General features: G+C 40.1%; 1 protein-coding gene across 2 annotated transcripts in view; it reads left to right on the top strand.

Moving 5' to 3' along the window:
* The first annotated feature begins 13660 nt into the window (after positions 1-13660).
* The window catches only part of UTP20 (UTP20 small subunit processome component), a 91431-nt gene continuing 86122 nt past the window's right edge, over positions 13661-18969 (top strand). For both annotated transcript variants that reach the window (XM_045779984.2, XM_045779983.2), the window contains exons 1-4: positions 13661-13865; positions 14738-14818; positions 18029-18095; positions 18225-18357. In XM_045779984.2, coding sequence (XP_045635940.2) covers positions 13821-13865; positions 14738-14818; positions 18029-18095; positions 18225-18357 — 326 coding nt within the window. In that variant the 5' untranslated portion in view covers positions 13661-13820. The remainder of the gene's footprint in view (positions 13866-14737; positions 14819-18028; positions 18096-18224; positions 18358-18969) is intronic.

Raw genomic sequence — 18969 nt, 5'->3', positions numbered from 1 at the left:
ATCATGACCTGAGCCAGAATCAAGAGTTGGACGCTTAGCCGACTGAGCCAGCCAGGCACCCCTGGCTGACCCATTTTAGATTTCTGGCCTCCAGAACATACATTGCTATAAGGTATTATATTTGTGGTAATATGTTGAACCAATAGCAAACTAATCTAATGCATGACTCTGAGGACACCCTCAGTAAATATTTGTTAGTAAAGACACAGATGAACTAAGCTATAAACATCTCTTCTCATAAGAAACATGGAATTGTACTCCCACATAATTTTTTAAAGTTATTTACTGTCTGACATATTAGGAGCTATGATATTTTCAATTCCCCTAAACTCCCAAAGCCAGACTAACTATAGGCAGGAACAAGTCAAATAGAAAAGCGCCATGTTTTAAGAAACAATGACAGGTACAATTTATTTAACACTTACTATGTGCTTTATTTACTTCTTTCATTTAATCCCCACAACAGCCCTATGAGGTACACGCTATTATCTTCATGCCCAGAGGAGGTAAACGATTGGTCCAAGGTCTTGTAGCTCATAAGTGATAAAGCAAGGATTAGAACCAGGCTGGCTGACTCCAAATTTCGAGTATGTAGTCTTCACTCTGTACTGCCTTGGTATGGGAAGAGAACAGCACAAGATGATGGAGAGCCTGCTGCACTGGAAGTCACAGGATCAGGGTCCAGGCTTGTCTCTATGTGACTCTGAGCAAGAAGGTGATGTGATGACAGAAACAGAGGTCAGAGTGATGGCCCTAATTTGGGGTCAGGTTTCTTCTTCTGAAAAATGTGGAGGTGGGCCAGATGACCTTCAACGTCTCTTTCAGAACAGGGTTTCTGTATTTCCAAGTTAAAGAAAAATCATTCATGCTAAATGAGTGAAATAAGGACAGGGTAGCCTCAAACCCTGCTTGATACACTGAAGGAAGCTGTTTCCCTTGGTGAGTATCTGGTTAAGTTGCAGTGCCCATCTGCTTATGTTACCTCTTTACCACCATGGTTTTATAAAGGAAATAAAGATGAATGTGGTAGATTAATTACAAAAACAGCTCTAATTCTCCACTCCTCCTTGTAGCCGTTTAAAATGGAAATTTCCAGCTCTTCTCATTAAGAGATGGAAACTATTTCCCCACCCCATGAATATGGGCTGCTTTTGTGAGAGAATACAATGCAAATGATAGTGTGAGAGTCCTGACTCTGGACCTTGCACTCTTCCAGGCACACTCAGGCCTCTATCTGCCACAAGGAAAGCTCAGGTTAGTCTGCTAGATGATGAGAGACCACAACAAAGCAGAACAAAGTCATCCAAGTCAAAGCTATGCTAGATTAGCCAGCTCCCAAGCAGGCTGTCAGCAGACCAGAGATGCTTGACAAGCTCAGGCAAGATCAGCCAAGACCAACCCAGAACAACAGAACACCAGCCAACTGTAGACTTGTTGCATGCCCCTATGGCTGTTTTGTTGTTGTCATTGTCGTTGTTTCCCTGAAGCTTTATTGGCAATAGACAACTAACACAGTTAACTTTCAGGCAAAGCAGAAAATATGGTAAATGAACTATGCCTGTATTAATCAGACTAATTCATCAGGAAAACTAATCTAGGTTGCAAGTGACAGAAATCTGACCCATCTTTGCTTAAGCACACAAGGGAATTTATTGGATTATGTTATTAAAAAGTCCAAGGGTAGACACAGCTAGATCCAGATGCACCAAATTTGCTATTGCGAACTTGATTCCCTCCATCTCTTGGTCCTACCTTTGTCTGTCTTACTTTCATGCTCATACACGCTTATCCCTCATTGGGTAAGATGGCCACTCACAGCTTCCAGTTTATACTCTGTTGTATTCATCATTAACTAGAAAGAGGATTTATGTTTCCCAATAATTCAAGTAAAAGTCCTAGGGACAACTTTCACTGGACTGACTGTTTTTTCAAGGAGATACCCTGGGTCTAGGCTTGGGTCATGCATCCAACCTGGGAGAAAGGGGATATATTGGTATTGAAACCACACAGACTAAGAATAAACAAAAAAGGGATTCCCTAAAGGAAAACTGAAGTAGAACTACCAAAAGAATGGACAGTAGATGAAAACAACATATGACTTCATTACTCTTCAGTATTACTAATGAATTAAAGAAAAAGAGGGTGAAGTGATGACTTCTTAGCATTGATTCTTCTGTATAACAGAGAGTGGTTCACTCCTACCCATAAAAACTTCTCAACATTAATGTCAAAGTAGCTATTTCTATGCACAATGCTTCCTCCACCCCACTCAGCCAAATGGTCTAAAAATCAGATTTTGATCACATCTATCATGTAAGTAGATAATAAGATCAAGTGGCCATACACATCAAAGGAAGTGTATGCGACAGCCAGCCCTAGAAGCTATCAGGTATCTGAACTTGATCTCAAAGACTCTTAGTGTGCCCATTAGCTACCTGAATCATAAAATTGATTCCAAGTCCTAATTGGAGATGTAGCATAGTGCAGTGGCTAAGAGGACAGATTCTGGATACAGTCTGTGTATGTTTGGGTCCCAGCTATGAATGCTTTATGACACTATGTGACCTGGGGGGAAGTTCCTTAGTCTTTCTGTGCCTGTTTTCCCATCAGTATGTGGAGATTATAGAATTTACCATGTAGGAAGAGACAATGAGTCATTATGTGCAAAGTACTTGGAATAGTATCTGGTATGTGGTAATGACAGCTATAGTGTCAGCTATTAATCATCTGGAGGATGCATGTGGCAACATGTCTTTTGAACCTGGGGTAAGAACGTGTGGCACAATAAATCAAAGATGTGTCACCTTGACTGAGCCACTTACTGTTTCTGAAATTATTTTGTTTCTTCATTTACCATATGATAGAAATTAGATCTACCCTGCTTACCTCACAGGGCTTGCCATAGGATCAGAGATGATGGGTACTACCTTCTTTGAAAACTCCAAGTCCTTTATTAATACTAATCGTCGCCATCCAGATGATCTGATTTGTGTGCTAGCAGGGAAGTTTTCCATTCCATGCTGCTCTGAGTAAGAAATCATTAGGAAAGAAAATCTGTGGCTGAAATAAAATAATGGATTCCCCAACCTGGTCAAAAGTCATCAGGATTATTTTGTGATCTGAAACACCCACCACACCTTGATACCTAGCACGAAGTTAAGCTGATTGTAATGGAAACTATTAAATTTGGGGTCAGGACATCTGGATTCTAGTTCCCAGTTCTGCAGTTAACTTTCTGTGTCATCTTGGGTGAGTCATTTTATTTCCCTGTGGTGCTCCAGTCTGTAAAATGAGGGATGCTTGCAACACCGTGACTGCATGGCTCATGGGACAGACGGTTCTGATCACTTCTGGGTAGAGTATTACCCATCACTTCAGTTAAATCACCACTGAATCTCTGGAAAATACATCTTTCCAGATGGGATTTTGTCATAAATATAGTATTTGATGAAGACAATATATCCAAGAGTATATGTTGACACCAAAATGACCACATGCATAAATGCATAGATCAACTTATAAATGCTCCAGAAGAGGATGGCAGTCTTCCTTTCTTCAGACCTACAAGGCATCTGGCAATGTCCTTCCATGGACTCTCTTCCATTGTCCTTGCCTTGAGACTCTCAGGTCTTTCTAAGAGGGTGTTTCAGCAATTTCCTACTATAGTGTATAGGCCTATGCAATCTGCTCCCCCATACCAACCCTGACTTTCTCTCTTACTTATTCACTGTATACCAGACAAGCTGGGCTCCTGGTTGGTCCTGGACCAGACCAGAGCTTAATCCTGCCTCAAGGCCTTTGCACTTGCTGTCCTTCTGCCTGGAATTATCATCACCCAAATAACCCCATGGTTCCCTCCCCTGCTCCCTTCTTTCAGGTTTCTGCTTCCCTAACCACCATATATAGCACAGCAAACCCTCCCCACTTTGCTCTGGTGCTCTCTGAATTAGGTACCAGCTAAGATGTAATAACCAAGAGATCCAAAAACGAAGTGGCTCATACTAGATATATATTTATTTCCTTCTCAAGCAACAGTCAAGAATTGAACAATCTAAAGCTGGAGGTTCTGCCATCTTCTACACTTGGATTCCGAGGATGGCTCAGTCAATGCCATTTACCACCCAGTGGGAAGGAGAAAGAAAGGTTCCAAGGTAAGTGGCTTTATCCTTCAGCACATGACCTGCAAGTTACATGAAACACTTCCCTTCATAATCCATTGGCCTGACCTTGGTCACAATATACCCAGGTGCAAAATAGAGGGGAGGAAATGTATGGCCACATTACCAGCTAAAACTTGAGATAGGGTTTCTTTTCCTAAAAGATGAAAAAGAGAACAAATTCTGTGAAACAATTAAGAGTTTCTGCCACACTCTCTCTCCACCTACTATATCTCGATAGGGCTTATTGCAATCTAATGATCTATAGATTTACATGTTTATTTTTTGTCTCCCCACACTAGAATATGAGCCCCCTGAGGTTAGAGAATTTTTTTACTGCTGTATCTTCAACCCTTAGATCAGTGCCTAACACACAACAGGCACTCAATAAAGACTTATTGAGTAAATGCGTTTTTTTTTCTCCTGGTGTTCTGAGGCACTCATTTCTCTTTCTAATTCACTTTGGATCTCACAGATGCAAATTTTCTTGGTATCTAGTATTGAGATTCTGGTCCAAATTCCTCTTGGCACTCCAAGGATTCAAAAGCAGGGTGTTGTCTTTCTAGATCCCATCTCAGGTAGCCATATTGTTTTCCAGAGGACTTTGGTTTTAGAAGGAGAAGAAGTTAAGATGAAGTGTCATTTTTAGAAAATTAATTGGCTTTATTCTTGGAGCAGTTTTTTTTTTTTTAGGGAGGGGGGAGGGGCAGAGGGAAAGGGAGAGAGAGAATCCCAAGAAGGCTCCACGCCCAGCGAATAGCCCAACATGGGGCTTGATCTCACAGCCCTGAGATCATGACCTGAGCTGAAATAAAGAGTCAGATGCTTAACTGATTGAGCCATCCAGGTGCCCATATTCTTGGAGCAGTTCTAAGTTTAAGAAAAATTGAACACAAAATTCCCATATACCCACTTTCCATCCCCATACAACTTCTCCCACTATGAATATCTTACAATAGTATGTAGATTTGTTACAATGAATGTCCCAATATTGATACACCATTATTAACTAATGCCTAAGTTTACTTGAGGGTTCACTGTTTGTACAGTTCTATGGTAATAATGTCATGTAGGCAGCATTAAAATATCATACAGAATAGTTTCATTGCCCTAAAAATCCTGTGTTTCACTGGTTTGTGTCTCCCTCTCTATCTTTCCCCAAGTCCCTGTCAACCACTGATTTTTTTACTGTCTGTGTAATTTTGCCTTTTCCAGAACATCACATAGTTGGGAGTCATACAGTATGTTGCCTTTTCAAATGGGCTTCTTTCACTTAGCAATACGCATTTACGTTTCTTCCGTGTTTTTTCATAACCTGATGGCTCATTTCCTTTTACTGATGAATAATATTGTATTATATGGATGTACCATGGTTTGTTTATCCATTCACGTATTGAAGGACATCTTAATTCTTCCAAGTTTTGGCAATTATGAATAAAGCTGCTATAAACATCCACGTGCTGATTTTTGTGTGGACCTAAGTTTTCAATTCATTAGCCTACCTAAGGGAGTGATTGCTGGACCATATGATAAGCCTTTGTTTAGCTTTGTGAGAAATAAGTAACTGTCTCCCCAACTGGTTATCCCAAGGTACTCGGCTGGCTGAGTCGGTAGAGCATGTGACTCTTGATCTCGGGGCTGTGAGTTCAAGCCCCATATTGGGTATAGAGATCACTTAAAAATAAACAAACAAGTTAATAAATAAATAAATATCTCCAAAATGGCTGCTCCATTTTGCATTCTCACAGGCATGCATGTTCCTATTGCTCCAGATCCTCACCAGCACTTAGTGTTGTCACTATTTTGGAATATAGCCATTCTATAGGTGTGTGGGAATATCTCACTGTTATTTTAATTTGCAATTCTTTAATGAAATATAACATTGAGCATCTTTCATATGTTTATTTGCCATCTGTGTATCTTCTTTAGTGAGGTGTCTATTCAGTTCTTTTGTCCATTTTTAATTGAGCTTTTTATTGCTGAATTTTAAAAGTTCTTTGCATATTTTGGGTACAAGTCTTTATTCAGATATGTGTTTTGCAAATATTTTCTCCCATTCTGTGGTTTGTCTTTTCATCCTCTTCAGATGCATGTTTAAGTGTATCTTTTAAAGTATTCTATCATGGATCAAAGAGTGGTATATGAAAAACTGAGAAGTGTCCCTTCTTCTGCCTTCTCTTACTAATATTGAAAACTTACCATTTCATATATGTTCTGGAAGCAACTCTATTAATTCCAGGACTTCCGGAAGCAACTCTATTAATTCCTTGACTTCACATAATGCAACATTTAAATCATGAATATGTACACTACTTCTTTTGGCACAGGGTTAATTTTACAAAGTCACACAGCGGAGTGAACCTCCCAAGATTAGAACCCAAGTTTTCTGACTTCTGATCTGATCTTCTTTCCAATCCATCACACTGAATCCTATCATCAAGATTTTATATTTGACTTTTTGATTCTTACTCCTCATATAAATATTTGTGTTCAGAAGAAAGCTTAAGTTTCCAGCCTTGTTTATCAGCAACACGAAAATTTTACATAACCTGTGTAAATATTATTTTGGTTACAAGTGACAGAACCCAAATAAAATGGGCTTAGTCACAAAAGGGGGAATTAATGAAGTAAGGTAACTAAAAAGTCCAAGGACTGGATGGGTCCAGTGGCTCAAAGTAGTTAATCTCAATCTCTCAATCTCTCTCCCACTCTCCTCCCCCCCCTCCCCTCCCTATTTTTCTCTCAGCTCTATTTTCCTTTGCATAAACTTCATTTTCAGGCCAACTTCTTATAGTGACAGCAATGGCCACTAATAGCTTCAGGCTCCTATTATCTTGGCACATCAAAAAAAAAAAAAAAAGTATCTCTTTCCCTATAGGTCTACCCAAAGTTCCAGATAGGGCTCTTAGCAATTAGTTAGCCAAAGAAATACAACCTCAGACACAGGCCCTCCCTGGTACCTAACCTGAACCTCAGACACCAAGAGTGAGGTATATGCCAACATTCTAGGTGCTTTAACATCCATTAAATCAGTGATTCCTGAATTTAAGCCTGCAGCAGAATTATCTGGCAGGGGTGTGAAAACACTGATTACCAGGGGCCCCACCTCCAGAGTTTCCGATTCAGTAAGTTTGCAGTGGGACCTGAGAACTTGCATTTCTAACAAGTTTCCATAGGGTGATGATGCTGCTGATAGGGAGACCACACTTTGAAAACCAACTTCCTAGGTTACTGATTCTTCATAACAACTCCAATGAGGGGCACTTGAATTGCCTCAGTAAACTGAGGCCCACACAGTAGTGGCAGAGCAAGAGAGCCTGGGAGACCTGGCAGTGGAATCCAAGCTCACCCCACCTCTCAGAAGCAACTATGATGTAAAACAACCAAGAAAAAAACCAATTTGATGCAAAGGCATAACCCAAGGGGAGGGTGGGAATATGGAAAAGGAGAAATATATCCAAATTCTGAGATCCCTCATCCTTCCTAAAGAAGACATCATCGATCTAGTTAAGGATAGAAATAAAGAGTAGAAATCATGAAAACAAGTATTAAAAATATGTAGATGCTTAAATTGTTCAAAATGCAGGTTAATTTAGGTTATCCTCTCATATCTTTTTTAAAAAATTATTTATTTATTTATTTATTTATTTGAGAGAGAGAGAACAAGTCAGAGGGAGGGGCAGAGGCAGAGGGAGAAGCAGACTCTCCGCTGAGCAGGGAGCTCAACATGGGGCTCGATTCCAGTACCCCAGGATCTCAATCTGAGTCGAAGGCAGACACTTAACCAACTGAGCCACTCAGGCACCCATCCTCTCATATTTTTTAAAAGAAAATAAGGAATTTAATGTTCATGACAGAAATGCAAACGGTGAGTTGAAATGAGGAAGGAAAATAAGCTGAATGCAGAAGGCAATGGTGTGTACGTGTGAGTGCACGCTGGCAGGTATGTGCACATGCATGTGTGTGTGTGTGTGTGTGTGTGTGTTTCAGAGGCTGGGGAAGGGTATTACAAACATTTTAACACCTACTGAGAACTACACCAACTCCCCCGTAAATTGTTGAGTTGGTCACTGTATTCAATAAGAAAAGCGGCAGCAGCAACCTATTTACAAGAGGTATGTTTAAAACCGAAGATAATAGCCTTTAACTTGGAACAGTCTAATGCAGAGGCTGCAAAAGGAAATGCCTACAGAGCCAGGCGGACACCTTAAACTGGTATATGGAACAGGGAAGGACAGCAGGTGGTGGTGGGAACAGTGGTGGCAAGGGTGCTGCCACTATTCAATTCCAGCTGACTGTTGCTTTTCCTTTTCCCTTTTTTTTTTTTTTAGAGGGAGAGAGCACACGAAAGCGCGTTGTTGTGCACAGTATGGCAGGGGGAAGGGGGTAGGTTGGGGCAGAGGCAGAGAGGGAATCTTAAGTAGGCTCCATGCTCCAAGAGCAGGGAGCCCAATGAGCCCAATGCAGGGCTCCATCTCATCACCCAGAGACCATGACCTGAGGTGAAATCAAGAGTAGGACACACTTAACCGACTGAGCCACCCAAGCACCTTGACCGTTGCTTTTCCGAATGTGGGTGAGTTCTGTGGATTTTTTTTCTTTTTAAGAGAAGCTGGAAATCTGGATTTTCACCTGAAATCCCTAGATTTTTTACAAATTAAAATATTTTAAGAATATTGTAAACAGGGGCACCTCGGTGGCTCAGTAGGTTAAGTGCCTGCCTTTGGCTCAGGTCATGATCCCAGGGTCCTGGGATTGAACCCTGCATTGGGCTCCCTGCTCAGCAGGGAGCCTGATTCTCCCTCTCCCTCTGCCCACCCACCTCCCGCCCCCTGCTTGTGCTTTCTCTCTCTCTGAAATAAATAAATAAAATCTTTTTTTAAAAAAGAGAGTATTGTAAACAAAACATACTAATAGGCTCGGCTTGTGAAACCCATCAATCTGTAATTTCTGGTCTGATGTCTCTGATGCCTGCATTTTAAGCAAGGGAAAGGCGAATAGAAGCTCAGCAGTCCCATGCTAAAATGTGGTCACATAATTGAGAAAGATAACTATAAAAATAATAATAACTAACATTGAAATAGCTCTGTTAGTTTATAGGAGACTTTGACCTGCTTTACAACAAAGAATCTCCTTACCAACCAGGAAGTAAAAATGCAGATTGGGTTACTATGCTTTTTTTAAAGATAAGGAAACTGAGGCTCAGTGGTTAAGTCACCAGTCCAGTTATCAGCTAAACATTGAAAATCCCAACTGTTCTTCTTGATCTAACCTCTGTGTTCTTGATGCCTCCTGATTTCCACACAACTGTGAACAGTACATAGTTCTCTCAAGAACAGAATGACTTCTGATCAGCTGCCCTGCTACTTACAAGTCACTAAGAGATTCTCCTTGGTCCATTCTTTCTTCTCTTACACTTCACTTCACTCGCCTCTGTTCATTTGAGATCCCACTTCCTTAGTCCTTTGTTGGGTAGAGATCATCTCTGGTTTGACATACTGCACCTTCTGAGCCCCTTTCTAGACAAAACCATGCCACCAGGCAGACCCACTTCCTTCCAGACCATCACATATAATACCTTAGCTAATCTTTCAGCAGCCTTGTATGACTGCTGTCCCCACTTTATAGATCAGGAAACTGAGGCTCTCCCCACCTCTCAGTTTCACCCTGTCCCTTATGTTTTCCTTCCATTAGCCCAAGGATGATAGGAATGATGCCAATGCCCAGTGCTAACTTGACAGAGTGTGGCTTAGGGTGAGGAGTTAAAAATAACCAAATGTATACGCAATCATTTTGAACCTTTTCATATACTGTTCCTTTCCTTTTATACTTTTCCCTTTATCTAGATAACGTCATTCATGTCTGTATTCCTCCTTTGCCTGACTAACTTCTATTCATCTTCTGGATCTCAGCTTAGATGTCACCTCTACCCAGAAGCCTTCTCTGGACTCCACTTCCATAATCTCATGTAATCATATAGTCCTGTGGGCTTGAAATTGCAGTGTGCTAGGCAATAAGGAAACAAAGATTAAAAGGTAAAACTTCCAAGAGTTCCCGATCAACCTTAAGAAGGAAGGAACTGTAAGTTTCCTGACTAGAATAAATGGATCAGGGAGAACACAGTGGGGAAAAACAGAGGATGGCATGGGGTATTCAAGGCCTTGGCACAGAGGAAAAAAGCTGAGGACAAGGAGATATTCATAAGTAAACAGGGGTGCTTTTCCATGGCTGCTTCAGATATTCCATAGAACCTCAGAAACTTAGCTTTGGGAGAGACCTTAAAAATCACGTGTATAACCCACATCCAAAGCAGGAGTTATATTACGCTTGAGTTTTTCAGGGTTAAATAAAGTATTATATGTTTTATTAATTCAACAGATATTCATTAAACAATTCTTAGGTTTAAGAGATATCCTGGTGGTGCAGAGTTGAAAAAGTACATGGTGGGGCGCCTGGGTGGCACAGCGGTTAAGCGTCTGCCTTCGGCTCACGGCGTGATCCCGGCGTTATGGGATCGAGCCCCACATCAGGCTCCTCCGCTATGAGCCTGCTTCTTCCCCTCCCACTCCCCCTGCTTGTGTTCCCTCTCTCGCTGGCTGTCTCTATCTCTGTCGAATAAAATAAAATAAAATCTTAAAAAAAAAAAAAAAGAAAGAAAAAGTACATGGTTTCTGCCCTGGAAGAACTTATTACGTAGCTAGAATAAATGTTTACTTATTTATCCATTCAGCAAATATTTATTCCATTTGCTATGTACCAACACAGTAACTTAAAAGATTGGTATTACTATCATCTCCATTTAATAAATCAGAAAGCTAAGTCTCAGATAAGTAATTAATCAAAGGTTGCACAGTTATGGTATCTGACACCGTCCTAAGTGCCACTCATCCATTAGCTTATTTATTCTGCATAACAGCCCCCTGTGACATAGGTGCTTTTGTAAGCTCCATTTTACATTTAAGGAAATCATGCTCAGAGAGGGTAAGTAACTTCTCCGAGGTCACACCACTTATAAATGGCAGAGCTAGGACATAAACCCAGGCAATCTGTTTCCAGCATCCATGCTCTTAACCATCATGTTATATAAATAGGTCATTCAACCAGAGTTGTCAATACAGGCATACCTCAGAGATATTGCAGGTTCAGTTCCAGACCATCACAATAATACAAATATTGCAATAAAGTGATTCAAATGAGTGAAAAAAATAAATCTTTCCATTTGCAATGACATGAATGGAACTAGAGAGTATGATGTTAAGTGAAATAAGTCAGAGAAAGACAAATACCATGTGATTTCACTCATATGTGGAATTTAAGAAACAACACAAATAAGCAAAGGGGAAAAAAAATAGAGGCTAACCAAGAAACAGACTCCTAACTACAGAGAACAAACTGATGGTTACCAGAGGGGAGGTGGGTGGTGGGATGGGTGAAAAGATGATGGGGATTAAGGGTGTTGTATGGAAGTGTTGAATCACTATATTATGCACCTGAAACTAATATTAGACTGTATGTTAACTAATTGGAATTTAAATAAAAACCTTAGAAAATACTTTACTGATAAAAAATGCTAACCATCACTAAGCTTTCATCAAGTCATAATCTCTAATGACAGATAACTATAACAAATATAATAGTAACGAAATTTTGAAAAATTGCAAGAATTACCAAAATGGGACACAGAGGCAGGAAATGAGCAAATGCTGTTGAGAAAATGGCACTGATAGACTTGCTCGATGCAGAGCAAACCTTCGATTTGTAAAAAATAGTATCTGTGAAACACCATAAAGTGAAGCACAATAAAATGAGGTATGTGTGTACATGACAATCATATAATGAATGGGTAATCATGCAACACATAACTTACAAGTGTCCGATCTTTCAGTGCCCTTGATTTTCATTTTTCTCTCCATTCCTTATTGTCCCATTAACTCCATTACCAAGGGGAAAAAAAAAACAGAGAAAGAAAAGGACACAATTATCCGGGGGTGATTTCAGCAACAGGTTGGGAATATTGCTCGGAGTGGCGGCCCTTAACTTCAGATGACTGCAGACTTCTGATTTCCTGAAATCATCTACACACGTTAGTGTGAATGACCTTATTTGCTCTTTTCTGAGGAGAAGGTCTACAGCTTTCACAGACTTCCTTAAGAGATCTGTGATGCATTAAGGTGAAGAACCGCCTAAAGAAAAAAATCCAATTAGCTTACTGGAAGCCAGCCGAATATTGGGCACTTCTATATTTTATTATTAAAAAATCCATAAATGCTATGGAGCCATTAAAAATATTTACAACAATCCCATGATGACATAGAAAATACTGATGTCATAATGTCAATAATAATACAAAAGTGTTATACCTACTTCACTTCTTTACCCAATTTCCTCCACAATCCATGCATATTTTGCTTCCTTTCTTCAACACTGTACTGTACTTGTCAAGGTCACCAATGACCTTCACCTTGTCAGATCCAGCAACTACTTTCCTAGCCTTGGCTTTCAGCATAGTAGACCACTGGTTCTTCTTCCATGACAAGAGTAGTCTGTATCTACCTCACTGGCTCTCTATCCCATTCCCTTTCCAGTCCACTGCTAAATGTTGGAGCATGCCAAGGTCCAACTGGGTCCTCTTCTCATCTTCATCCTCCTTTTCATCATTCTCCCCCAAATGATCTCAACCAGTGCCACGGCTTTAAATGCCCCACGTGGTTCAGCAGTGAAGAGTATTTAAGGCATGTAAGTCACACCTCCAGCCCTGACCTCTACAATGAGTTCTGGGCAGGAATATATTCAATTATTTACTTATCATCTCTCCTTGTGTAAGATGTAAGCATCTCTCTAAATACTTCGAAACAGAACTATATTATTGTTTGTCTTGTTCAGCTCACAGAACAGGGAATGGCCCATAGCAGTTTCTCAAAAAATACTTGTTGAGTGAGTAAGTGAAAAAAATACACATACAGCTGTTTGTACAATTATGTTTCACAACATAAAAGTGGTAGGGAAAACACCGAATTATTAACTGACTGCATATGAAATTATAAGATTTTTTTCCCCTAAAACTCCTTTTCTATTTTTCGATTTTATTTAGACGGATAGTGGTTAAGAGTATCAGACTTGGACGCTCGGAGACTTCTGCTAGACTGCCACTTACCAGGTGCGCATCCCTGCTTTCTTCGTATGCCAAAGGGGTTTAAAAATATGCTCCTTAATTATGTTCATGTAGCGTTCACAAGGATCTTTACTATGAAATTACTGATGTGGAGAGCTTTGTATGGTGCGGGGTGCATAGCTGAAGGGTAATGACTGTTAGCTGACAATGCCGACTGGCATGTTTTCTTTTATAATAAAAATGCACATTTTTCTTAGAAATCTTCCTTGAAAGGAGAAAAAGAACACACACGCACCCACATCACTTCTCCGCGGCACCACCGGGTTCCCAGGAGGCTGGGCCTGCTCTGTCGCTTCTTCCGCCCACGTGATCCTTCCAGGCTCCTCCCCGTCTTCAACATGGCGGCGCCCACGGGCACAAGCCGCACGTGATGAAGTCTGAGCGCCTGGGAATCGGAGACTGCAAGTTTGTGAGCCAGTTTCCCTCCGTTCCGTCCTTTGCATCCCTTCGACCCCCCACCTAGGTCCTCGCGGGCCCCTGCCTCTGCAGCCATGAAGACAAAGCCCGTTTCCCACAAGACCGAGAACACGTACCGGGTGAGCAAAGGAACTTGGGCCCAGAACAGTGGTGTGGGTCCCTGCTGCCTCAGCCTTGCTGCTGGGTCTGAGCGGGACTCCCGGAGCTGCAGCGTTGTGGGCGAGTGTGAGTTCCTTATCTGGCAAAGGAGGGGGATTTCTGGGTGTAGTAAACATGGGGTGGGGAAAGACGTCTGGGTAGCCGACTTCGCCAGTGGCTTGTGGGGTCTGGCCTGCCTGGGAATTCCTTAGGCCAGAGTGAAATTCATGATCATAGACTAACTGCTTGGAGATGTTCTCCACTGCTCTTTTATCCTTAAAGACCAAATTGGGGGCCGAGGCGGCAGGAGGAGGTGAGTGATTTCCAGCTAATGGCTGTGACATCACTTTCTGTTTGTTCCCTGAGAACTCCTTTGTTACCGTACAACCGTTTGTCTGTATGTGTTTAAAAACACTATTGTTCCAACGACTTACCCAGACCCCTATGCTTGTAGCGGGTCAGGAAACCTAATAAATCTGTCCAGGCCACGTTGCCAGCTTTTAGCTGGGTCTACCATGGAAATTTTATTTGAAATGACATAACTGAACTTTTGCAAATACGTTAATGGAAGTATTTAATTATTTTCATAAAGTAGGGCATTTAAGACTATGTCTACTTCTAGTTTCAAAACAATTATATATTTTATGATTGATTGAAAATGCAAGTCTGAAATTGCAAGCAAAGCATACCATTATTTGTAATGATAGTACACGAGGAGGCTTATTGAAACTTTAAGCTTTCTGTTTTCATAAGGGAATTGTCAACATGTGATTATTATACAGCACTCAAAACAGATGTTAAAGATGTGATAAGTATTAAATGATGATTGTATATTAAATATCCCCCCCGACAGTTTCTTACATTTGCTGAACGATTGGGGAATGTGAATATTGATATTATTCACCGGATTGATAGAACTGCAAGCTATGATGAGGTAAGAGAACTTTATATTAGCCAATCTTCAAGTGTTCATAGTTTCATTTTTTTGTCTTTTCTCAGTAGAAGTGAATTATTTTTCAGGCCATTCCTTTATGAACATGAAATGCATTAGACCTGTGTGATCTTAAACAGTAGCTACGCATGGCAAATTAAAGCAAATTAAAAATTCAAGGGTTCAATAGCCAGATGCGGTTAGTTGCTACAGTATTGGACAAATGCAGATATGGAACATTTCCATCATTGTAGAAAGTTCTGTTGCGTGTTGCTTTGTTAGACAGTTAACTTGACACTTAGATGGCTTCTGTGATTCGAGCCTCTCCCTTTCCCATGTGCATTCTGAGCTCTGCTGCAGATTCATATTCCTGAAGCTGCAATTTTAAAGAGATTTTGAGCACATCATTTTCCTGGGGCTTAGTTTCCTCCTTTATAAAACGAAAGGGGCTAAACCACAGAATTTTTTCCAGTTCTAACCATGCTCTGACTCAATCACATCTCTACTTAAAAATCTTTTTTGCTACATGAAGTTATTATTTCTCTGTTAGCCTTTTAAGGTCCTGTATATCATGCCTTTAACTTAGGGATTTAACTTCAGTTCTTAAAGTTCTTCACTTGGCTCTAGTCAGACTCTGCTCACTGTCTCTTTGGAAGTCTTATCTCCAGTGTGTGAATTTAGTGTGTTAACTGATGTGATCTGGGTAAGCACATAAGGCTTTGGCAACTCATACTGAAGGAGCCTAACCTAAATTCCTTGTGGATATAGGGTGGGGTGTTGAAAAGGTAATGTAGACAAGATGACAGCTGAATTGAGTCTTGTTATTTATATAGGTTTTAGCATGGCAAAGAAGACAGGAAATGCTGGTTCAGGCTGAGAGAGAAGCCTGTATAAACAGAGGCTAGAAAATACATGTCACATTCAAGAAACTACAAAACATTTCAGTGTGGTTGTAATTGTATGTGTGATGTTTGTGTGTGCTGATGGTAATTGGGGTAGGGGAGGGACATAGCTGATGAGAGATAAAGCTGAAGAAATAGTCGAGGAGCATAAAGGACTTCATATGTCAAGCTAAGTTTGCATTTTATCCTGAAGCTATGAGATGTTATTCTAGGATTGTAAGGCAGTGAGTGACATGATCACGTCTAAGTTTTAGATCTTTCTGGCTTTAATATGGAAGAAAGAGCAGGATTGGAGTCAGGACAACCAGGTGTGAGGATACGCTAGTCACCTAAGTAAGAAATTATTGTAGTAGCAGCAGTCAAAAGGGAGAGAAGAGAAGGATTCCAGAGATATTAAAAGAGTAGAATGGATAGGACTTGCAACCTGCTGGTTATGAAGGGAGGAAAGGGGTTAAGGTTTTTGGCTCTAACAACTGGGTGGTTGAGAATGTAACTTATCAAAATAGATTTACAGGAAGAGAAGCACAGGGTTGGTTCCATTTGGGGCTTGTTGAATTTGACATACCTACGGCCATCTAAATGATGGTGTCCAAAAGATATTTGGATATATGGATCTGGAGGAGTACAGGTGACTTTGGAGGTGGAATTACAGATTTAGCATTCAGTATATGGTTTATAGTTTAAGCCACAGGAGAGATAGATGGGTAAGAGGTAGAATGTCCAGTTAGTAGAGAAGAGAGCCTAGTACAGGACCTTGGGCTGGATGGTCCACAGTGGTCTCAATCACATTTGACTGGGGTTGTTAGTCTTGGTTGCCTTCGTGGTGCTTATTCTCCAATAAGCTAGACTAGGCTTCTTTTCATGATGGCAGGTTCTTTTCGAGAGAGGGAAAGCAGAAGCTACAAAGCTTCTTAAAGCCCAACTTTGAGGGTTCCGAGATCATTTCCATCGCACATTATGGTCAAAGGACGTCAGAAAGCGAGGCCAGATTCAAGGAGTGAGGAAGTAGACTCCATCCCTTTGTGGTAGGGGCTGTGAATCACAATGCGAAGGGAAAGTGACATTTTTTGAGATTGTAGAAGATCTCGGCGTGCCGTTTGTGTGTGTACTACTTTGTACTCTCTCTCTCCATACATACACACACATAGGGTAATGATTTATTGATTTTACTTTTCAAAGTACGAAGTAATGTATACTATGATAATGAGCTAAATAACATGACAACATATTGATGAATTTAGAAAAACCTGTTATCTCACCCCTTCCATTCCTTATTGTGAAAGAAACATAATATTGACAAGTTGGTATATATGTATTCTCCTGTACTTTTCTCTCATATAATATGTGCAAATGTGTGTATTTATAAAGGTCTTTTTTAAAAAAATTGGTTCCTCCCATATACTTCACTACGTTACTTGCTTTTATCACTGTGGGGGTTTATCATCAACATCCTTCTAATTCAATATAGATGTTACTGTTTTTAATAGCTGTATGTTATGCCTTAGTATGTATGGGCCATAGGTTACATTAAGCACTTTCCTGTTGTTGGATATTTAGGCTGTTTGATGTTTTCCCCTCACTATAATAGAGCTGAATAAACATCTTTATACTGGTATGTTTGTAATTTTTATAAGAAATATCTCCAAAATGGGGGCACCTGGGTGGCACAGCGGTTAAGCGTCTGCCTTCGGCTCAGGGCGTGATCCCGGCGTTGTGGGATTGAGCCCCACATCAGGCTTCTCCGCTAGGAGCCTGCTTCTTCCTCTCCCACTCCCCCTGCTTGTGTTCCCTCTCTCGCTGGCTGTCTCTATCTCTGTTGAATAAATAAATAAAATCTTAAAAAAAAAAAAAAAGAAAGAAAGAAATATCTCCAAAATGGGAATTGATGGGTCAGAGGACATACCTGGCTGTTTTTTTTTTTTTTTTTTTTTTTTTTAATAATTGCCAGAGTACTTCCCCACAAGGTTATAATTCATATTTCTAAAAGCAGAATGAAAGAACTGTTGAAGAGTCAGCACATTTTTTTCCTGGACCTAAAATTGCAGAAAACAAAAAAATTTTTTCTCTTTAGTGTGACTATTACATACGTTTTAGGGAATTATTTGCTGCAACAAATCAATAAAATATTGTTTTTATAAATCATATGCTTATATTGAACAGCTGATTGCTTTTTAAGTGTATTAGTTAAAAGAAATGTTTTAAATTCTTGACTATTATCATTGTCTCAAAAGTATTAATATATCATTATTCTTATTTACTTTGATCATAGTTTTTGAGTTGCCTAATTAATGGACTGCTTTAATCTTGGCAGGAAGTCGAAACCTACTTTTTTGAGGGTCTGCTGAAATGGAGAGAATTGAACCTTACAGAACACTTTGGTATATTCCATTTTGTTTCTATTTTATTCTCCCATCATTTGCACTTTATGTGTTCAAAATAACTAAATAGTGGTATGGTAGAAAAGCAGAACCTATTCTCTCTCTTTCTCTCTCTTTTTTTTTATCCAGGCAAATTTTACAAAGAAGTTATTGACAAATGCCAATCCTTCAATCAGTTGGTCTACCATCAAAATGAGATAGTTCAAAGTTTGAAGACTCACCTGCAAATCAAGAACAGTTTTGCCTATCAGCCCCTTTTGGAGTAAGTAGTATGTTGAGAGAAAGCTCAGTGACACATACCTGAATTTTAAGAAAGGTGTGTTTTAAAGGGTGCTGGGGTGGCTCAGTCGGTTAAGCGACTGCCTTTGATGCAAGTCATGATCCTGGGGTCCTGGGATTGAGCCCTGCATCGGGCTCCCTGCTCAGCAGGGAGTCTGCTTCTCCCTCTACCTCTGCTCTTCCTCCTGCCCTGCTTGTGATTTCTCTCTCTCCTCTCTCAAATAAATAAATAAAATATTTAAAAATAAAAAAAACTAAGAAAGGTTGTGTTTTATAGCTACATTTGCCTTAGATCTGGTGTTTGAATTTAAAAACAAGAATTTGTTCAGTTAGATCAGAACATTAGTGCTTTGCCAAAAAGCAGAGTCTTAGAAGTATCTTTTTTTTTTCTTTTGTTTTATACATTTAAGAAAACCCCATTTTTCTTTCACGCTACAGGAATGACTCAGCATAACTTGTGATGAAGTGCGCTTTCTTGCTCCAGTCTGATTTCTTTGCTAAACTCTTGAAATGTGAAAAATGTTATGTCTCTTAAGACTTGGTTTGAGAGCTTTAATTAATCCTGTGATCACAGGCATTCTGCTGTCATTTATGA

This window comes from Ursus americanus, chromosome 17, assembly GCF_024610735.1.
Source record: "Ursus americanus isolate L20-20 chromosome 17, mUrsAme1.1.p, whole genome shotgun sequence".
Classification (NCBI taxonomy): Eukaryota; Metazoa; Chordata; class Mammalia; order Carnivora; family Ursidae; genus Ursus; species Ursus americanus.
The sequence above is the reverse complement of the archived record's forward strand: the minus strand, read 5'-3'. Positions and strand labels throughout refer to the sequence as shown.